This window comes from Mobula hypostoma, chromosome 1 (genome assembly GCF_963921235.1).
Source record: "Mobula hypostoma chromosome 1, sMobHyp1.1, whole genome shotgun sequence".
Taxonomy (NCBI): Eukaryota; Metazoa; Chordata; class Chondrichthyes; order Myliobatiformes; family Myliobatidae; genus Mobula; species Mobula hypostoma.
This window is the reverse complement of record NC_086097.1, coordinates 249930747-249954666: the sequence shown is the minus strand read 5'-3', so window position 1 is coordinate 249954666 and position 23920 is coordinate 249930747. Positions and strand designations below refer to the sequence as shown.

At 41.4% G+C, this 23920-nt stretch overlaps 1 protein-coding gene across 1 annotated transcript in view; it reads right to left on the bottom strand.

Annotated features, from left to right (window-relative positions):
• The window catches only part of dscc1 (DNA replication and sister chromatid cohesion 1), a 93254-nt gene that overhangs the window by 14574 nt on the left and 54760 nt on the right, over window positions 1-23920 (bottom strand). Inside the window, exons 6-8 of the mRNA XM_063042435.1 lie at window positions 17168-17306; window positions 16301-16353; window positions 9518-9672 (exon numbers count right to left, since the gene is read on the bottom strand). Coding sequence (XP_062898505.1) covers window positions 9518-9672; window positions 16301-16353; window positions 17168-17306 — 347 coding nt within the window. The remainder of the gene's footprint in view (window positions 1-9517; window positions 9673-16300; window positions 16354-17167; window positions 17307-23920) is intronic.

Below are 23920 nucleotides of genomic sequence, written 5' to 3'. Positions count from 1 at the left end.
CAGAGGCTGATAGGTTCAAGGTCATCAAAGGTTACAGAGAGAGCTGGGTGAATGGGATTGAGAGAGAAAATAAATCAGCCATGATGAAATAGCAGAGCAGATCGATGGGCCAAATAGCCTAATTCTGCTCCTATGTCTGATGGTCTTATGGATGAAAAGCACTGCTTCCACACATGGAGAAAAGCTCAAAAGAAGTATTTGTATCCTAGAAGAGAAAAAGTTAAGTAATCCGAAAAACAATTCCTGCTCAATCATACTGCTGTACTTTTGGCAGGATATGGCTTTACCTTACAATTACATGTGAAATCTGAAATTCAGGCAAATTTCCACTACACCGTACCTGTAAAGTAATTGCCTGATTTATCATTCTTCACCATCATGGTTTTGACTTTTCAGGATACGCATCTTTAATTTATGAAACTATAATACACTGTAAGAAATAGTGCACTGCTTTTTGTGCACAAGTGTTCAATGTACCAAAATACTCACTTTCCATCTTGCTAAGGCTTTAAATTTACAAAATATTTTTAACAAAAGGTTTTCTAATCAATTTGTTGAGCATTTGTCTATCAGAAGAGCTTTCAAGATACAATACAGTGGATTCCAGTTAATTGGGACCAGTTTATTTTCATCCAACTAAGCAGCTGTCCCAATTAGCTAAAGTTTCATGGAAATCATTATAAAAGGTATAAAACAAATTCTGTATTTAAATGAAATACACAAGTTACAACACTACCAATATTACTAGAGTACTAGAAAACTGTGTATTAGTTCCTAATAGTTATTAATGGAGGAATTCAGCTGCACCAAATTCTTCCCAATGTCAAGGACACAGTTGAGTACTCTGCTGAATCACAGCCTCTAAGAAGCATCATTTTTTAAATTGTATCAGCAGTAAGCAGGTGAAGGCAAATGTGTTCCCCCACACAGAAATTTGCCACTGTCATTCACTTCAGTTATAGATCTGATACTGGTCGAAGTATTGCATAGCATTATGATAAATGCTCCAAAATCTGGACCTCTGTACCTCCATCCACAACTGGATCTTGACTTCCTCATTGGGAGACCACACTTAGTACAGAATGGAATTAGCTGTTTCCACTTGGGAAAAAGTTTCTGGCTATCCATTCGACCTATGCCTCTTACTCATTTTATTTACTTCTATCAAGTCAACTCTCGTCCTCTTTTGTTCCAAAGAGAAAAACCCTCGCTCACTCAACCTATCCTCATAGACAACTTCTCTAATCCAGGTATCATCCCTAAAGCTTCCATGTCCTTTGTATAATGAGGTGACCAGAAGTGAACAGGATATTCTGTTCAGTGTGGTCTAACCAGGGTTTTATAAAGCTGCAACATTACTTTGCAGCTCTTGAACTCAATCCCTCGACTACTGAAGTCCAACTTAACATATACCTTAACAACTCTATCAACTTGCGTGGCAACTTAGAGGTATCTATGGATGTGACACCCAAGATCATTTTGTTCCTCCACAGCAGTAAGAATCCTGCCATTAACCCTATCTTCTTCCTTCAAATTCGACCTTCCAAAGTGAATCACTTCACACTTTTCCAGGTTGAACTCCATCTGACCCTTTCATTAAGTATCATGCATTGTTTCAAGCTACTGACTTTTGCTAAAATTTCTGTTGTCTTGAACACTGATTGTATTGACTGAGAAGAAACTGTAAGAGGAATCATTTTGGAAGAACCTATGCAGAATTTGGAAGAAACTATGCAGATTAAAAGCACAGAGAAGGTTCATCATCATCATCATCATCAGGTAAACACGAGAAAGTCTGCAGATGCTGACGAAGGGTCCCGGCCCGAATGGTTGACTGTACTTCTTCCTATAGATGCTGCCTGGCCTGCTGAGTTCACCAGCATTTTTTGTGTGTGTTGCTATCATCAGCAGGTGCCGTGCCCAGTTTGAGCTTTGACTGCCATGGCCCACACACTCCTGTTTCGGGTCAAGTGGATCAATTCATTAATATTCATTTCCAATTCTCTGGCTGCTGTCTCCATCATCATTTGTCTTTGTCTTCCTCTTGCTTTCTTCCCTTCAATCTTTCCCATAATTACTGTGCATTCTAACTCCTCTCTCCTAATCACATGTCCAATGAAGTTACGTTGCCTTTTCATGATCTCATACATTATTCCTCTTTTTGTGTTTGCTCTATTCATGAAACCTCGTTAGATATTCGTTTCATCCATGATATTCTTTGCATCCTCCTCAAAAACCACATCGCTGCTGCTTCAATTCGTTCACCAGGCTGATTTCTGGGATAAAGGGTTTGAGCAGATTGTGCCCATAATGAATCAAAGTTGAGATGAATGAGAGAGATGAACTTATTGAAACATGAAAGAATCTGAGGAAGATTCATACGATAGATCCTTGAAGTACCAGGCAGAGTTCAGAATAAAAGGTCATCCATTTCAGTTGAAATGACAAAGAAGCCCTTCTCTTAGATGGCCCTGAACCTCAAGCCAGTAAAGATAGCACTGGTGAGACACTGAGACGTATTACAAGCAGCAAACAAAACTACTAACTATTCTATTAATTACAATTTTTCTGGACTACATTCACTGCCATCCACACAGCCTGTAATTTCCCACTGGGAGTTGTGCTTTTGAACCGTTGACACAATCTCACATTTTTGTGTTATCCTGGAAGATTCAGTGAATGGGACTCGCGAAAATGTAGTTATGGCCATGGCAGCCACTGCTGGACAGGACTTGGATCCAAATGAAACGGTGGGGCCCAGGACCGAGAGCGAAAAAAAAAACGAAGTTTGGCCGATTTAGACACCGAGGCAGATTTTTAAAGTCAAGGCGTCGAGGCCAAAGGCAGAGGATCACTCATTTCAGCACTGAAATAACTTTACAGCTGTGGCCTGCAACCATCGGCATTCACCTCAGCATGAACTGGCTCCATGGCTATGGTCTGCAACCACTAGACTCCAGGACCAGCTTCACTCAGCTCAGCGTTGAACTGGCACTGGACTCACTTTGGGTTCATATTCCGTGTTTATCTGTTTACTTTTTTAAATGTTTACACGATTTGTTCTCTTTTTTTTGCACACTAGGTATTTGACAGTCTTTGGTGTGCAGGATTTTTAATGGGTTCCATTGCGTTTGTTTTGTGGGTACTTGCAAAAAGATGAATCTCAAGGTTGTATACGTATACATACTTGATAATAAATGTACTTTGAATTCTCTAACCTGAGAACTGTGGAGATAGTCATTGAGTATATTCAAGACAGAGATGGAGACACATTACACCTACATGGGAATCAGGAGAAGGGGCTGACCGGCCTACCTTGCCTTTTTTTTTTAAAAAAAAATCTTCTTACAGAATCATAATTTTTTTTGCTAATACAAAATAGACCACCTGCTTTCTATTGATAGAAAGTACCAGTACTGTAGAGCACACAGCGAGGTCCTCCCTTGGTCAGGGTTAACCATGGATGTTGCGTCCCAGCTGTCCATGTGATACGCAAGTCAGGACAGTATGATAGGAGAGCAAGCTGTTGCCCATGTAGCAGGCTCTCGCACTCCACGCAGCTGATGAACCCAAAGAAACGGCAGAGACTGATAGAGTTTGGCAGCAGCGGTATCACGGGAGTTGCCAGTCAGTGTTGAAAACATAGGACTGCCTTAGGGACTCCAGCTCCAGAATTTTCCCCTCGGGGTTTACTCCTGAAACTTACCCCATGAGTAAGCATAGCCACAAGGTAGAGAAGGTTTAAGATCAGAGTTTTCCTTCTCTTAGGTGAGCTGCCAACCACGGCTGAGGAGCCACATCTGCCCGAAGTGACGGGTTTTAAGGCGCCAGTAACCTGCCTTTGCCCCTTCTCCTGTCAGTAGAAACGGTTTCACCGGCTTAGTAGCTAAACCACACGCGAAGGCCAAGTGCCGGACTTGGTTATCAAGGGGCTATTTGAGACACACACTATTGGGAGCATTTAACAGGTCATAGGAACTTATTCCCACTACCACCCCCCAGCTATAACAATCTTAAGGAACCTTAAGCACATCGTGACTGCTAACAAATTCAACTTCTGGTTAACATCTATTCAGAGGATGCAAACATAAATAACAGTGGAAGCCACGTTCTACAGGGCAGCAGGCAGTTTTCAAGGTTTCCATGGTAATATCTTTGAAATGCGAGAGCCTGATTTATTTAGGGCCTACTATTATTTAAAACAACACACAAACACAAGCAAAGCACTTAGACATAACAACAAATCTGTTCATCAAACTGATGAGTTTAGTGTCAGAAAGACAGCGTTAACAATTATTTAGACACGCAGCATAGAACAGGTCTTTCCGACCCTTCGAGCCACGCCACCCAGCAACACACCAATTTCATCCTAGCTTAATCACCAAATAATTTACCTTAAGACCATAAGATGACAAATCTTTCAGAGTTCTTCAAAAACGTGACAAGCAGGGTGGACAAAGGAGAGGCAGTGAATGTCATTTACTTGGATTTTCAGAAGGCATTGGATAAGGTGCCAGACATGAGGCTGCTTAACAAGATAAAATCCTACGGTGTTACAGGAAAGATACGGGCATGGATAGAGGAATAGCTGACAGGCAGGAGGCAGCGAGTGAGAATAAAGGAAGCTTTTTCTGGTTGGCTGTCAGTGACTAGTGGTGTTCCTCAGAAGTCCAAATTGGGACCACTACTTTCACATTGTTTGCCTTTGATTTGGATAATGGAATTCATGGCTTTGTAGCAAGTTTGCGGATGATACGAAGACAGGTGGAGAGGTAGGTAGTGCTGAGGAAGCAATGCAAATGCAGCAGGACTTAGACAGATTGAAAGAATGGGCAAAAAAGTGGCGGATGGAATACAGTGTTGGGAAAAGGAACAATAGTGCAGACTATTATCTAAATGGGGAGAAGGTTCAAACATCAGAAGTGCAGAGGGACTTAGGAGTCCTCATGCAAGACTCCCAGAAGGTTAATCTACAGTTTGAGTCTATGGTAAAGAAGGTAAATGCAATGTTGGCATTTATTTCAACAGGAATAGAACATAAAAGCAAGGGGATAATGCTGAGCCTCTACAAGACACTAGTCAGGCTGCACTTTGAGTATTGTCAATAGTTTTGGGCCCCATATTAAAAAGAATGTGTTGTCATTGGAGAGAGTCCAGAGGAGGTTCACAAAGATGATTCCAGGAATAAAGGGGTTTACATATGAGGAACGTTTGGCAGCTTTGGATCTGTACTTACTGGAATTTAGAAAATGAGGTGGAATCTCATTGAAACGTACTAAATGCTGAAAGTTGGGGTGGATGTGGGGAGGATGTTTCCTATGGTGAGGGTATCCAGAACTAGAGGGCACAGCCTCAAAATTGAGGTGACCTTTGAGAACAAAGATAAGGAGGAATTATTTTAGCCAGAGAGTAGTGAATCTGTGGAATGCGTCTGCCACAGACTGTGGTGGAGGCCAAGTCCATGGGTATATTTAAAGTGGAAGTTGATTGTTTCCTGATTGGTCAGGGCTTCAAAGGATACAGCACGAAGGCAGGTGTATGGGGTTGGGTGGGATCCAGGATCAGCCACGATGGAATGTTGGAGCAGACTCGATGGGCTGAATGGCCTAATTCTGCTCCCATGTCTAATGGTATTGTATCGGAGCTGAATTAGGCCTTTGGCCCATCGCATCTGCTCGCTATTTCATCACAGCTGACCTATTTTCCCTCTCAGCTCCAATCTCCTGTGTTCTTCCCATATCAAGAATTTATCAACCTCTGCCTTAATTATACATAAAGACTTGGCATCCACAGCTACCTGTGGCAATGAATTCCACAGACTCACCACTCTCTGGCTAAAGAAATTCCTCCTCATCTCCATTCTAAAAGGACACCCCTCGATTCTGAGGCTGTGTCCTCTGGCCTGAGATTCTCCCACCATAGGAAACATCCTCTCCACATCCATTCTATCAAGACCTTTCACAATTTGACAGGTTTCAATAAGGTCACCCCTCTTTCTTCTGAACTCCAGTGAATACAGGCCCAAAGCCATCAAACATTCTTCATATGACAAGCCATTCAATCCTCGAATAATTTTCATGAACCTCCTTTGAACCCTCTCCAGTTTCAGCACATCCTTTCTAAGATAAGGGGCCCAAACCTGCTGACAATACTTCAAGTGAGGCACCACCAGTGTTTTATAAAGTTTCAACATTACATCCTTGCTTTTACAATGACCAATTACCTACTGACAGGTACGTCATTGCCCAGCAACACTCCTCATATGATAAGCTATTCAATCTTGGAATCATTTTCGTGAACCTCCTTTGTAAACACATCTTTTCTTAGATAAAGGGCACAAAGCTGCTCAGGATACTCCAAATGACGCATCACCAGTGCCTTATAAAACCTGACCATGATATCATTGCTTCTATATCAGGAGGGCCTTCCTGAAGATAAATCCAAGGAAGGTGACGGGCCCAGATGGCGTCCCGGGACGGGTTCTCCGGGCCTGTGCAAGTGAGCTAGCTGGAGTGTTTGCTAACATCTTCAACTGCTCCTTGCTTCTGTCTAAGATCCCCTCGTGTTTTAAGAAGGCAACGATAATCCCAGTGCCGAAGAAGAGCAAGATTGCATGCCTGAATGACTATCGACCTGTGGCTCTGACATCAATTGCTATGAAGTGCTTCGAGCAATTGGTTATGGCACACATCAACCACAGCCTACCGGTCAACCTCGACACTTTGCAATTTGCCTACCGGAGCAACAGGTCAACGGCAGATGCCATCTCTCTGGCCCTACATTCATCCTTAGAACACCTGGAGAATAAAGACGCATACGTAAAGCTCCTTTTCATTGACTACAGCTCTGCCTTTAATACCATCATTCCAAATAAACTGATTCCTAAGCTCCGGAACCTGGGCCTTAACACTCAGATCTGCAGCTGGATCTTCAACTTCCTCACAGACAGGACTCAGGCTGTAAAAATAGGGGACAAGCTCTCCTCTACAATCACTCTGGCAACCGGTGCCCCACAAGGCTGTGTACTCAGCCCCCTGCTGTACTCACTGTACACCCATGATTGTGTAGCCAAGTTTCCATCGAACTCAATATATAAGTTTGCTGATGACATAACAATTGTAGGCCGTATCTCCGGTAATGATGAGTTTGAGTACAGAGAGGAAATTAAGAACCTGGTGGCATGGTGCAAAGACAATAACCTATCTCTCAACGTCAGCAAGACGAAGAGATTGGTTGTTGACTGCAGAAGGAGTAGCGGACAGCACAACCCAATTTACATCGGTGGTGCGCAAGTGGAACAGGTCAAAAGCTTTAAGTTCCTCGGGGTCAATATCACAAATGACCTGACTTGGTCCAACCAAGCAGAGTTCACTGCCAAGAAGGCCCACCAGCACCTTTACTTCCTGAGAAAATTAAAGAAATTTGGCCTGTCCCCTAAAACCCTCACTAATTTTTATAGATGCACCGTAGAACGCATTCTTCTAGGGTGCATCACAACCTGGTATGGAAGTTGTCCTGTCCAAGACCGAAAGAAGCTGCAGAAGATCGTGAACATGGCGCAGCACATCACACAAACCAATCTTCTGTCCTTGGATTCACTTTACACCGCACTCTGTCGGAGCAGTGCTGCCAGGATAATCAAGGACACAACGCACCCAGCCAACACACTTTTCGTCCCTCTTCCCTCTGGGAGAAGGCTCAGGAGCTTAAAGGCTCATACGACCAGATTTGGGATCAGCTTCTTTCCAACTGTGATAAGACTGCTGAATGGATCCTGACCCGGATCTGGGCCGTACCCTCCAAATATCCGGACCTGCCTCTCGGTTTTTTTGTACTACCTTACTTTCCATTTTTCTATTTTCTATTTATGATTTATAATTTAAATTTTTAATATTTACTAATTTTAACTATTTTTAATATTTAATATTTGTAATCCAGGGAGCGGGAAGTGCAGAATCAAATATCGCTATGATGTTTGTACGTTCTAGTATCAATTGTTTGGCGACAATAAAGTATAAAGTATAAATCTGGCCTCACCAATTGATCTGGCCTTGTACAATTTCAACATTACATCCCAACTCCTATACTCAATGCTCTGATTTATAAAACCCAGCATACCAAAAGCTTTCTTCACACCCTGTCCACATGAGATTCTACCTTCAGCGAACTATGCACCATTATTCCTAGATCCCTCTGTTCTACTCCATTCTTCAGTGCCCTACCATTTACCATGTATGTACTATTTTGATTAGTCCTACCAAAGTGTAGCACCTCACATTTATCAGCATTAAACTCCATCTGCCATCTTTCAGCCCACTCTTCTAACTGGCCTAAATCTCTCTGCAAGCTTGTGAGCAAGGAACAAGCTGAGGTTTGACCAGCTTAAGTGCCGGTCCAAATTGGCCAGGTTGGGTATGGACCGAATTGAGTCAGCAAGTCTGGGCCTGAGTGCATATCAAAGTGGCAAGGCCCAGGTCTGAGAGCAAGGAACAGGCTGCTGGTTGGCCGATTTAAGCGCCAGGCCAGATTGAAAAGGTCAAGGTGTCGGAGCCAGAGGTGAGGGATGGGCAAGTGTTCAGCTTGCTGCTCCGTGAGGCTTACTTGTCTCTGTGCTGATCTAGGCTGTGGCCTGCAACTGATTGGCTATGACTGGCTTCCATGGCTGTGCACTCACTTAAGTGAACTTCATTTCTGAAGGTTATTTTTATTGTTTACACAGTTTGTTTTTTCCTGCACATTGGATGTTTAATTGTCTTCTTTTTAAGATGGGTTCTACTGGGTTTCTTGGTTTTGTTTTTGTGGCTGCCTGTAAGGAGACAAATCTCAAGGTTGTATATGGTAGACATTGGTGGCATCTGTTAGTTTCGCGAGATCATGGATCTGCACCTGGAAGATCTGAGCAGCGTCTGTTGTGGCTGTAGAGGCCCACACGGGAGTGACAGTCTTATACCTTGTACTTTGATCTTTAAAGAATTGCAGTTTTTTTAACTGATTTTTTTTCTTTAGACTCTACTACACAGAAAGCAGCCAAGGATGAAGAATTTGCAGATTCCAAGCAAAGGTTGAAAAGGTTCATTTTGTTGTTAAAGTATGCAGGTACAATACACTTCTGCTATTTGTCTCCTCCAAATAGCCATTAAATACAGAAAGAACATGGGTGCTGATGAAAGAAAAGACATCAACTGCACCCTCATTCCACACACCCCCCCCACTGGCATGAAAAAGGAAAGAAACAAAACTCAGACTCCGAAATTTCCCCCCAGCCAAAAAAAAGTGACAATAACTGTCCCTGACCCCTCACCCTCAGTAAAGGACAGCAATAATAAGAACACCATGGGAGCTGGATTCTTTCTCATCCTCTCATTGGTTTGGGTGTATGATCAGTGATGTTTGAGCAGATATCTTAGGAGAATAAAATGGAATTGAGACTGAGTTGTCCAAAACTGACCCAAGGCCATCAAGATAAACACCAGCATATCAAATGTTAAAGGATGACAACTATTCAAGAAATTCTTACCTTGAGTTGATCCAGTCTTGTTGACATCCCCTCAGGTACACTCTGTTGCCACACCTCCTCAAACTCTGATAGATTGAACTTTACGGCATTCTGTAACAGCATCAGCGCAACAGATTTGCAGACTTCATCCTCATTCAAGGCATAGAATACTTCCCCTGTCGAAAATCAAGTCGAGCACTTTGGTCAGTTAAAAATGTGAACGTAGAGAAGTACAGCACAGGAAGAGGCCCTTCAGCCCACAATGTTGTACCGAACCAATTAAATTAGTACTCAAATGGCCGACTAATCTAATCCACTCAGTCCATATCCTTCCATTTCCCCCACGTTCATGGGCCTATCTAGCAGCCACTTGAACACCCCTATCATATTTGCGTCCACCAGTATCCCAGGCAGCGTGTTCCACCACCACTCTGTATTTTTAAAAACTTACCCTCGCGTCTTCTATGAACTTATCCCCCTCACCTTAAATACATGCCCTCTTGTATTAGACATTTCAACCCTGGAGACGAGATGCTGGTTGTCTACTCCATCTATGCCTCTCATCTTATAAACCTCTATCAGGTCTCCCCTCAGCCTCTTCCGCTCCAGAGAAATCAAAATCTCATAAACTTCTAGAGCAGCTGACACAAAATGCTGGAGGAACTCAGCAGATCAACCAGCGTTCATGGAAAGGAACAAGTAGTCTACGCTTTGGACCATCACACCTGGCTTGTGCTTATAAATTCCTGTTGGATCTCCACTCACCCTCCACTACTCGAGAGAAAGTAAGCTTGTCTATGTACTCCTTATAGCATGTGCTCTCTGGTAAGCCTTTTTTGCACCCTCTCTAAAACCACAACAGCTCTTTTATCGTGGGGCAACCAGAAGTGAATGCAGTAGTTCAGATGCAGCATAACCAGAGTTTTATAAAGCCGCAACATAACTTCCTGACCCTTGAGCTCAATTCTTCAGATAATAAAGGCAAGCATATTCTTTCTATCAAACAATAAAGGCAAGCATATTCATTCTATCACCCTGTGTCGCCACCTCAAGATCTTTCTGTTCATCAGCGCTGTTAAGGGTGTTAATGAGCAGAGGGATCTTGAGGTCCAAGTTCACAGTTCCCTGAAAGTGGCTACACATTTGACAGGTGCAACTCCTCACATTTGGCTGTATTAAACTCCATTTGCTATTACTCCACCCATATCTGCAACTGACCTATATCCCACTGTATTCTTTGCCGGTCTTCTACACTATCCACAACACCACCAATTTTTGTATAATTTGCAAATTTACTAACCCACCCATCTACGTTTTTATCCTGGTCATTTATATACATCACAAACAGCAGAGATCCCAGAACAGATCCCTGCAGACCTCTAGCGAGAATTAGCCCCAGCTACCACTATCTTTCCTCTTCAAAGAGCAAGCCAATTCTGAATCCAAACTGCCAATTCACTGGGGAACTCATACATTTTAATCTTCTGGATGAGCTTCCCGTGGGGGACTCTGTCATATACCTTACTACAATCCACATTGGCAACATCCACATGGTCCAAAAGATTTCACGTAGAGAGAGACAAGATAATATATGATGATGGTTTAAAACAAGATGCAGGACAGAACTACTTTCAGTTTTGATGGATCTATAGCACCCACTTAGTGTCAAATTACATCAAGTTTTAAAAAATAGTCCAACATCCAAGACCAAAAAAAAAACCCACAGAAAGATTTCAGAATCAAAGAAGCCAAGATACCCAGATTAAGTGGAGAAGCTAGAACTGTTTCCTTTGAGCAAACGTGATCAAGAGAAAATTTATAGTCATAGTCATTAGTCATACTTTATTGATCCTGAGGGAAATTCGGTTTCGTTACAGTTGCACCAACTAAGAATAGAGTATAAATATAGCAATATAAAACCATAAATAATTAAATAATAATATGTAAATTATGCCAGATGGAAATAAGTCCAGGACCAGCCTATTTGCTCCGGGTGTCTGACCCTCCAAGGGAGGAGTTGTAAAGTTTGATGGCCACAGGCAGGAATGACTTCCTATGACGCTCTGTGTTTCATCTCAGTGGAATGAGTCTCTGGCTGAATGTACTCCTGTGCCCAACCAGTCCATTATGTAGTGGATGGGACACATTGTCCAAGATGGCATGCAACTTGGACAGCATCCTCTTTTCAGACACCATCGTCATAGAGTCCAGTTCCATCCCCACAACATCACTGGCCTTACGAATGAGTTTGTTGATTCTGTTGGTGTCTGCTACCCTCAGCCTGCTTCCCCAGCACACAACAGCAAACATGATAGCACTGGCCAATCCTTTATCAGAGGGATTTGTTATCACAAAGAGTCTACATGAGGTAAGAGGAAGTGAGGAGAACCATATGATGTACTGATTGGAAGAAGAGCTGGGGTAACACAAGAAAAATATTTTTCTTAAGCGGCAGGCAGGTCATAGAACATAGAACAGTGCAACACAGTACAGGCCCTGCAGCCCACAAAGTTGTGCCAACCCTTTCTTTAATACTCCAAAATCAATCTACCTCTTCTCTCCCACATACCCCTCCATTTTTTTTTCCATCAATGGGATTGAGCTTAAGAGCAGAGAGGTAAGGTTGCAGCTATCTAGGACCCTGGTCAGACCCCACTTGGAGTACTGTGCTCAATTCTGGTCGCCTCACTACAGGAAGGACGTGGAAACCATAGAAAGGGTGCAGAGGAGATTTACAAGGATGTTGCCTGGATTGGGGAGCATGCCTTATGAGAATAGCTTGAGTGAACTCGGCCTTTTCTCCTTGGAGTGATGGAGGATGAGAGGTGACCTGATAGAGGTGTACAAGATAATGAGAGGGATTGATCATGTGGATAGTCAGAGGCTTTTTCCCAGGGCTGAAATGGCTAGCATGAGAGGGCATAGTTTTAAGGTGCTTGGAAGCAGGTACAGAGGAGATGTCAGGTGCAGTTTTTTTTTAAATTTTTATTTTTTAATTTTTATTTTTTTTTAAACGCAGAGTGTGGTGAGTGCGTGGAATGGGCTGCCAGCAGCAGCAGTGGAGGTGGAAACAATAGGGTATTTTAAGAGACTCCTGGATAGGTACATGGAGCTTAGAAAAATAGAGGGCTATGGGTAAAGCCTAGATAGTTCTAAGGTAAGGACATGATTGGCACAGCTTTCTGGGCCGAAGGGCCTGTATTGTGCTGTAGGTTTTCTATGTTTCTATCTATGTTTCAATGTGCTAAAGCTAAAAGTTCCACACATCCACCACTCTGTGTAAAAACCTACCCCTGACATGTCCGCTATGCTTTCCTCCCAACACCTTAGTTTTGCCTCCCTTGCATGAGCCATTTCCACCCTGAGAAAAAGTCTCAGGCTATTTACACAATCTATGCCTCTTACCATCTTGTACACCCCTATAAAGACACCTCTCATCATTCTCCTCTCCAAAGAGGAAAGTCCTAAACTTGCTCAACTTATCCTCATAAGACATGCTCTCTAATTCAGGCAGCATCCTGGTAAATCTCCTCTGCACCGTCTATAAAGCTTCCACATCCTTCCTGTGATGAGGCAACCAAATTTGAATACATTTCAATTTCTATTCCAAGAGCTTTAAAGAACTGTAACATTACCTCATGGCTCTTGAACTCAATCCTCCGACTAATGGAAGGCCAACAGACCCTATCCCTTCTTAACCGTCTATCAAATTGCAGAGCAATTTTGATGGGTCTAAGGACATGAACCCATTTCTCCACACTGTTAAGAATCATTATCTAGAGTCATGAAGTATATTTAATCGTAATTTTTAAGTGGGCAAATATCAGGTTCTTGAGGGAAGAACGAATTAGTTGGCTCCCTGAAAGGAGCGGGGAAACCAGACCAAATTCATACTTTCTGGAACTGGTATGGACTGATAATCCAATGGGCCCCTGTCTGAGATGTAACAATGCCACGATACAAAACAGTGCAGCTGTGAGCCATTGGCATCATGCTAGGTGCTATCACATTCTGCTTCATCACCTTCATTGCAAATGATCAACCTTAACAAGAAACACACCACAGAACTGGCAGACAAAAATTGTGCTCAGAATCTGCAACACCGAGCCATGAAGGTCAAACTATGAAGAAACCATAAGACATAGAAGAATTAGACTATTCAGCCCATCAAGTCCACTCCACCATTCTATCATTGCTGATTTATTATCTTTCTCAACCCCGTTCTCCTGCCTTCTCCCCATAACCTTTGGCAGCCTTACTAATCAAGAATCTATCAACCTTGATTTCAAATATATGCAATGACTCGGCCTCCACAGCAGACTGTGGCAGCAAATTCCACAGATTCACTACTGTCAGGCTAAAGAAAGTCCACCTTCTCTCTGTTCTAAAGAAACATTCCTGTATTCTGTGGCTGTGCCCTCTTGGTCCTAGACTCTTCCACTATTGGAAACATCCTTTCCATATCCACTCTATCTAGGCCTTTTATTATTTGGTAGGTTTCAATGAGATTCTCCCATTACAGTCCCACAGCCAACAGATGCTCCTCATACATTAACACTAATTCCCAGGATCATTGTCGTGAACCTCCTCCAAATAACAGCACATTCAATATGGGGCCCAGTTCTTCCAGTAGGATAGCGGCATGTGTGATTGCGGCAGCCTCTCAGGGCCCAACCCTTTGTAAAACTTTGTTTTTTTTTGTAATTGCAAGATGATTCTACTTCAAGAACATCAGGTACTGCAGAGCTGATCGTTGATCGGAGTAGCTGACTGGTGTCAGTGGCGGAGCCAACCGAGTTGTCGTAGGGGCTGGTCGTGACATTGGAGGAGCAATCAGGTGTTGTAGGGCCAACCGGGATGTTGGAGAAGAAGTCGGTTGAGATGTCGTAAGGGCTGGCCATGATGTTGGAGGAGGAGCCGGCTGAAGTGTTGTAGGGGCCGACCGGATGTTGGTGAAGGAGCCGGTCGAGACGTCAAGGGGCCAGCCACCATGTTGGAGAAGGAGCTAGTCGGGATATCAGAGGAGCTGGTTGGGGTATTGGGAAAGGAGCCATTCGGGATATTGGAGGAGCCTGTTGGGATATTGGAAAAGGGAGATGGTCAGGATATCGGAGGAGCCTGCCAATGTATTGGGGAGCCGACCTGACTGCAGACTATGTCACTGCCACTACTCGGAAACATCACAGTTGGTACAGTGTAACCGTGGGACGCTGTCTCAAACATTTCACTGATGATCATGAGACTCTTTGGACCGTGGTAATGTAAGTTGCTGCAGGCCTGTTACCCTTGTCTGGTGGCAAGACAGACGACGTGGGAGCTGTGTAACCTCAGCTGTAGTGAGGACTAGGCCTCAAGCCTCGGGCTTGCCTGCTGCTGTAGACCAGGTGAGAGAGACAGAAACATTTACAGCATGGTATTCGTGCTCGGCTGGAGCCTGGCCTCTCCCATCAGAGCTGCCCTCCTGTGTTCGAACTGTGGAATGAATGGCTGGATTGATCGTCTGATATCATCGCTCCGGATCTTGGACTTTATATATACACACACACACACACATACATATATACACATATATATATACATATATACACACACACACACACATATATATATATATATATATATATTACATACATACACATATACATACATATATCACTATTTTGAAGTTTGCTTGCTATTTTGAATGCTTTGTACCTTGACCCCAGATACACTGTCTCATTCAGCTGTATCAATGTATGGTTTGAATAAATGAACTAGATTTGATTTGATATGAAAACTGCTCACAATACTCTTGAGTGTGTTCTGATCAATGCCTCAACATTATGTCCCTCCCCTTGAATTCTAGTTCTTTTACAATGAATTCTAACATTGCACTTGACTTCTTCACCACTGACTCAACCTGCAATTTAACCTTTAGAAAATCCTGCACAAGTTGAATTCTGCTCCAAGTATCATCAGACAAATACAGCAAGGGATGTAGGAGTGAGGTACCCATGTAAGAATAGTGCCATCTAATAATTGGTCTATACTGAGTTAGCAACTTCCTTGCAGAACAACAGTCAGCATAAAAATGTCTCTCAGCAACCCTTGCAAATAAAAATGAAAGAATTAATCACCTCATGTTCACTGATCATGTAATAATTTCAATTGACAAGGCAGAGCAATAGTCTAACATCATGCTCTCAGCGATCAAACAAAGTATTGATATTTCCACTGTTGCTTAGAGAATTATAGGGAGAAAATCAGAATTCAGATTCAGATTTATTTATCACATACAGTGAAATGCATCACCTGCATTAACAACCAACACACCCAAGGAAGTGCTGGGGGCAGCCCACAAGTGTCACCACTCATTCTGACCCCAACACAGCATTCCCACAACGCTCAGCACAGCAACACAGAACACAACAAGCAACAAAACAACAACTGCAAAAGAAGCCCCGTTCCTCCCTCACATCACCCATAGGACCAGCTATAAACACACACAAATTTCAATGTTAAAAGACAACATATTATTTTCTGAAGTTACACACACAAAATACACTAGTGAAGTTTAAGAGACTACTAGACAGGTATATGGAGGAAATTAAGGAGGGGGTTTGAGGGTCGGCACAACATTGTGGGCCGAAGGGCCTGTACTGTGCTGTACTATTCTATGTTCTATACAAAATGCTGGAGGAACTCAGGTCAGGGATCATCTATGGGAATGAATAAACAGTGGACATTTCAGCTGAGACCCCTTTCTTTTTAAAGATTATTTTCTATTTACTTTTGTAGAAAGGACCAAAGAAAGCAATGCCTTACCTTCATTTGTGTATGGTTTGCCATAACAATTCAGACAATGTTCTATCATTTCCCTGTTGGAGGAACAGGATAACCAGACAGTTTATAACAGTAAATATAAAATGGCTGTGGTTCAGCTTAACTTGAAAACCCTTAAACAATCAATCCTTGGAAGTTTTTTTTTAAAGAATGGAAAAAGGATGGAAAGTTTTTATATTTAAAATAGCTTCCAGTTAAATTAGAAAAATAACTACAGTTTGCAAATCAGATTTCTTTTTTTTAAATGAAATAGTCAGCAGGTCAGACAATAAGGTGGCACAACAATGTAGTGGTCAGCGCAACGCTTTACAATGCAGGCGACCCAGTAACTAATGGAGGTAAGGGAGGAGGTGAATGGGCAGGTATCGCACTTCTTTTGCTAGCAGGGATAAGTGCCAGGAGGAAGGTTAGTAAGGACGGATGAATGGACAAGGGAATCGTAAAGAGTGGAAGAGAGAAATAACGTGTTTGGTAGTATAGTCCCATTGATAGAAATTAAATCACACTTTAAATGATACCCTCTGAACTACAGCATGCTGGAAAAGAATTATAATCTGTATTTGACTGTCAAGAGATCCTTAGGGTTATTTTTCTTTTACCAGAACAGACAGAAAATGCATACACTTACTGACCAACAATTAAATATTAACAAGAGTCTAGCTTAAATAAAACTATGGACTAATAAATTATTTTTCACTATGTTGAAAAAAATAAGATTAAAAATTCACAGAATGAATTGAATGACAGCCTTCAAATTCAGAAACAGACATAAACAGAAGAAAAATTATTCCAAAACACAGGAAAGAACCAACCCCAATGGTTTGTTTGCACACAGTTCTTATCGCTCACCTTGGTTCAAGAAGTTCCAGTTCTTGAAGGCAAATACTGAGAGGAACCTTCGAGAAGGACCAAGATTCTGAATCAACCAACTGAGTCACGTGATTCAGAAGCTTCATTTCATAATCAAGTTCCAGAATTCTCCAGTACCCTAATTTGGAAAAAGGACAGCAATGTACAAAACACCTCCCAAAAACATATTCTTCATCTTGCTATTTTGGTTATGGATTTGTCATTTAAATTTTGACTTAGTAAAAACACGTGAAAAAACATCCCATAGAGCACAAGTTACTGGTTTTCATCTGCTGGCAATTTCTCAGATGAAATTTAATTCGCCAATTGAGCAAGTACAAAATGCTACAAACAACAGATAGATGTACACACACAAAAGTACTCATATCACTTTCAGCAAAGCTCAAGTAGTTAATGGAGAGCAACTTCACTGATTAAATCTTGCAATCTTACTTGTTTTTATATAACCAATTTTAATTATGATTTTAATTCTGGTCGATAAGCCAATAGCAGGTTCACGAGCCACCCTCTTCAACAGTGCACTCAGTCAGATTACCCACAGTTTCAGTGGAAGAACACTGGGGATTTATTTATGCATTGAATGCGATTTACCCGAAAGAATTCTTGTTCGTTAAATATCACACACTGTGATTACAGAACTGAAGCTTATCACTTCTGTCTGCTTTAACACTTATCGATGAACATACAGTATTACTGGGTAAAGTACCATAACATGATTGCAGAGTCTGGTTTAATATCATTTGATCTCAGAGATGTATTTTTCTCTGGGGTGTTTTGCTGCCTAGTTTGATATCGGAATCAGTCCCATCAAAAAGCCTGTAACTAGTTTGCAGGCAAATCCTACATTACCCGAGTAAGCATTCCTCAGATGCAAGTCCAGTCCAGATACATGGTTTCAGAATGCAAACTACGCAGCCAAGAAAGCTCATCAATGCCTCTACTTTCCGAGGAGGCTGAAGACAGTTTCAGGATTAGATAAATGGACAAGAGCATCTAATCCAGATGAAAGGTGACTTGATAGAGGTGTATAATAGGGTAGGAGGCATAGACTGAGTGGATAAAAGAGATAGTTCAATAACCCAGAGGTGTGGGATTCCTGTCTTGAAATGTTCTGCCTGAATGCACTGCTTGCTGCATTGTTGGGTTTCCACTGAAGAATGCTGACGTAAGTTGTTCAGGAAAAGTGATCAATCTGATCCACAAGCAACTTCTGCTTGAAATTTGATTTTGAATTCAGAACAGAAAATGCTGGCTGAGTTGGGCATGCCTGTGGAGACTGAAACGTAGCTAACATTTCAGATTCACGCACACAATGCTGGAGGAACTCAGCAGGTCTGGCAACATCTCTGGAGAGGAACAAACAGTGGTGTTAGATTCCAAGAGGGGGAATTTCTAGAGTGCCTGTGAGATGGCTTTTCCACCAAACTCCTCAATAGCTGATAAATTGAAAGTTTACTGCCCAATTACATATGGTCAATGCCCTTGATCTTCAGGTTTTGATTTCTACACTGACTTTAATTGGTTGTTTTGATCATTAGAGATGTTATCAGACATCAGCTGGTATGTCTATAACAGGGAATTTCTTCACTGCTAGCAATTATCAATCCTCGTAAGGAGCCCAGTTGAGATAATTAATCGCTTTTTGTTGACAGCATCATAACAACACCCTCAAAATGCTGGTGGAAATCAGCAGGCTCAGTCAATGTTTTGGGCTGAGACTGTTCATCAGAACTTCTGATGAAACATGGACTGTCAGGAGAACTTCCGGGTCATCAAGGGAATGGCGGCGTAAGGAAAAGGTCTCTCGACAAAAAAGAAGGTAAACTGCCCCAAAATCGAATTTAGACAAATACTTAATATTGCATAACTATACTAATAAAAGGGGCAAGGATGATGTCTAAGAACAAGAATAAAAAGTCCACTTCGAAGGCTGATAAACATAAAGAGATGCAGCAAGGCGACGGGACTAGCTCCCCCACGGCAAGCCAGGACGGAGATAATGAGGGGGAATCGGTGACTCTGTCTTTGATTCTCGGAGAGATTCGCGAGTTCCGACAAGATAACAGCAAACAGCTGGAAGATATTAAAGGAGAAATAGTAAAAACTAACTCGCGGATAGATGAAGCCGAAGCGAGGATTGTTGGAATTGAAGAGAAGCTACAAAATGCAGAGGAGGTGATAGCAGAAATGCTGCAGCTACAAGACCAACTCCAGTGGAAACTAATAGATCAAGAAGGCCGCTCGAGAAGGGAAAATGTGAGGATCTACGGAGTTCCCGAAGGAACCGAAGGTAAACCCGGATTGATGATTCCCTTCGTGGAGAAGCTGCTTAGAGAGAACCTTGATATACCGGCCGCAAAAGACCTACAGATAGAAAGGGCTCACCGCGCGTTGGCACCACAGCCTCCGGCAGGCGCCCAGCCCAGGTCGATTCTGATCAGATTTCTCAGTTACAGAACGAAGGAAGAGGTGCTTAAAAGAGCATGGCAAAAGAAAGGTTTCATGTGGAACAACTGTAAAATCAGTTTAGACCACGACTACGCACCGGGGATTCTTGCCAGACGGAAGGAATATACGGAAACACGGAGAGTCCTGAAGGAAAACAACATCAGATTCCAGACCCTGTATCCAGCTCGGCTGAGAGTCTTTTACGACGAAGGGACAAAAACTTACGCTACGGTGGGGGAGGCAACATCGGACCTGGCGGACCGGGGACTACCTATTAAAGTTATCACCCAACCGGAGTCGCTACTGGAGAGGATTCAGCAGAAGTCGTGGCAGTTAGTGGGGCGAGGACGCTCCACTCGAAACAGAGTGTCAAACTACAAGGAAAAGCTGCAAATATTCAGACGCGAATATACAGAGAATACAGATTAATTAAGAGAAATGACTGAAAAGAGTAAATCGGACTTAAAAGTAAAATGAAAACTGGTAATTGAAAATAATCTAGGCGGAATAACTTGAATGATAGCAATATGGTCGAGACATAAATAGGAGAAAATTCTCTATGATTATTCAAACTGCTGAGGGCCCTCTAACACAGGGTGAAGATAGAGGTTATCCCTCTGAACTGAGACGGGTCGGTGCTCAGGCCTCACTGTGGGAAGTCGGGGAAAATTTTCAAATGTTATACGTTCAGAAATGTCTAGGGTGTGGTTATATGTCTTGGTTTACTGTTGAGAAGGGATTGCTTACTGTTTGGTTAGAAAAGGAGAGTGCTTTTTTTCTACTAGAGAAAAATGCAAACTGAATTGGTAAAATTAATTTCCTATAATGTTAATGGGGTTTTGAATCCAATTAAAAGAAATAAGATTATGTCTAAATTGAAAAAAGAGAGGGCACAAATAGCTTTTCTCCAGGAAACACATATGAGCCAATCTGAACATGGAAAATTAAAAAGAATGGGCTTTAAGCATGTATTTTATTCATCATATAAATTGAGTCACAAAAGAGGGGTAGCTACTTTAATATCAAGTACTCTTAATTATGAACATATTTCAGAGACTAGAGACAAAGAAGGACGGTTTGTAAAAATCACAGGAAGAATAGAAGGTACAGAAATAACATTGCTGAATGTTTATGCTCCTCCAGGTAGTGAATGGTCATTTTATAGACACATTTTTGACCTAATGGTCAGTTCTCGAGGGGTAGTAATTTGTGGAGGGGATTTTAATATTAGATTAAATCCTATATTAGATTCTTCAAGAATAGTTACTCAGAATAAACCTCTGACTCGGAAAGTGAATTCATTGATGGAGGAGTTGGGAATTATAGATGTCTGGAGGGAATTACACCCTACTAGTAAAGATTATACATATTACTCTTTCCCTCATTCAGCCTATTCAAGGATAGACTATTTCTTTATCTTTAATACAGATAGACTCAGGATAAAAAACTGTAATATTGCAACAATTGATCTGTCGGATCATAGCCCAGTCTCTATGTCTCTAATCCGGGAAAGGAAAATGAGGAAAACACTATGGAGGCTAAACTCACATATACTTAATAACCCAAAAGTAATGGAGAGATTAAGGGGAGAAATCAAAGAATATCTAGACCTTAATGACACGGGAGAAACATCACCAGTGATTTTATGGGATACATTGAAAGCTGTACTGAGAGGGAAAATTATTTCCATTAATACTCACATGAAAAAAATCAATGCACAAAAATTAGCAGACCTTCAAGGAAAATTAAAACAACTTCAAGTTGTAGATAGCAACAAAAGTAATTCAAATCGAAAACAGGAAATTAGGAAATTGCAAAGTGAAATTGATGATATTTATACGTTGGAAACTCAAAGAAATTTTCTTTACCTGAGACAAAAGAATTATAAAGTAGGAGGTAAATCAGCTAGATTATTAGCATATAAATTACGAAAACAACAAGCAGACAATACAATTCATAAAATAAAGAATCCAAAGACAAAGCTTGTGGAGAGTACAATAGGGAAAATTCAAGAGAGTTTTGAAACGTATTATCGAGAGCTGTACTCCCAACCCCGGGCCCCCAATGAGCCCTATATAGACAGTGTATTGAATTTTTTAGATCTACCTAAACTTACAGATTTACAAAATGAAAGTTTATTAGAACCAGTAACTGTCAAAGAACTGAACGTGGCCATCTCTAGGTTAAAGGCTGGAAAGTCCCCGGGTTCTGATGGGTTTACCTCAGAGTGGTACAACTCCCTGAAGACACAGTTAGCCCCATTACTACTTAACACCTTTAATTGGATCTTGCAGAGAGGAGAAACTCCACCTTCCTGGAGAGAAGCGATTATTTCAGTTATTCCTAAAGAGGGTAAAGATAAACTAGAATGTGGCAATTTTCGGCCAATTAGTGTTCTTAATTTAGATTACAAACTATTTACATCTATATTAGCGCGCAGATTTAAAAAGCTTTTACCTGGCCTAATCCATTTAGACCAGACTGGATTTATTCAACAAAGACAAACACAGGACAACATAAGGAGAACTCTGCACATATTAGAACAGGTTAATAAGAACGAGACAGAGACAATGGTAGTAGGATTGGACGCTGAGAAAGCTTTTGATTCGGTTAGTTGGGCATTCCTATACAGAGTGTTAGGAAGATTCGGCTTTCAAGAAAGGTTTATTAAAGTAATTCAAACTCTGTATGACAGCCCAACAGCCCGAATTAAGATAAATGGGGACCTCTGACTCCTTCATTTTAGAGAGAGGCACTAGACAGGGATGCCCAATTTCTCCTCTCCTTTTTGCGCTATATATTGAACCACTTGCCCAACTAATAAGACAGAGCGAAATCGTAAAAGGTATCAAGGTGGCAGGGATTGAACAGAAAGTGGCGTTATTCGCAGATGATGTTTTGGTCTATCTGAGTGAACCAGAAAAATCATTTATAGGATTGTTTACACTGTTGGATGACTTTGGGAAAATATCAGGTTATAAAATAAATGTAAAGAAAACGCAGGTTATGTCCCTAAATTATACACCATCCAAAAAATTGCAGGATACATACGATCTTAAGTGGGAAGCTAAATCATTAAAATATTTAGGAATAACCCTGCCGAAGGATCTTTCAACACTGTCACAGGTAAATTATGGGCCATTAATCTCAGAGATAAAAGCAGATATGCATAGATGGAATCTTATCCCCTTTTTAAGTTTAAATTCAAGGATAAATACTATAAAAATGAATATTCTTCCTCGGTTATTATATCTTTTCCATACTTTACCAGTGGAGGTGGATGATAATCAATTCAGGGAATGGGACAAATGGATTTCCCGCTTCATTTGGCAAGGAAGGAAACCTAGAATTCGATATAACACTTTACAGTTAGGGAAGGAAAGAGGAGGTATGGTTCTTCCTTGCCTGAGAAATTATTTTTATGCCTCACAGATAACCCCTCTGTTATATTGGTGTAATAGGGAATATAAGGCTAGATGAAGGAAATAGAATTTGGATTAGTTGACAGTTTTCCTCTTCAGGCCTCAATAGCTGACAAGGGATTGATGGCCCAGTTGGAAAAATTTAATAATGCTTGGATAAATCTTACATTAAAAGTATGGCAGAAGGTGGTTAATTCATGTGGAATTAATAACATGCTAAAACTCTTTAGATGGTGTGCATATGATACCGAATTCCTTCCCAACAGAGGAGATAAAAGATTTGAGCTATGGATAAAGAAAGGTCTTACAACCTACCTCTCATTTATAGATAAAAGAGTATTACAAAGTTTCCAAATCCTGCAGGACAAACATGGCCTAGAACATAATGACTTTTTTAGGTACCTTCAAATACGAAACTATGTTAACCAGAGTTGTAGATATACAGACCTATCAACAGTAGAATTAGAATTTTTCAAGATTCTGAATTCGGCTTGCAGTTCAATACCTAGTAAATCAGTTTCTCGCCTATATAATGCACTCTCCCATGCTAAAAATGTAAATACACTGTATATTAAAGAGAAGTGGGAGAAAGAAGCGGGGTTGGTACTTTCAGAGGAGGCTTGGGGGAAAATCTGCAGCTTTCAATGGTCCTCGACTAATTCTTTGACTTGGAGAGAACATTGTTGAAAAAACATTATAAGATACTTCAAGACCCCATATCAGGAAAAATATAAAGATACAAATGTGATGTGTTGGAGAAGGTGCGGCTCTAAGGAGGCAAATCATTTTCATATTTTCTGGGATTGCCCTAAATTAAGTCTATTTTGGGAAGGTATTCATAGAACATTAGTTAAGGTACTTA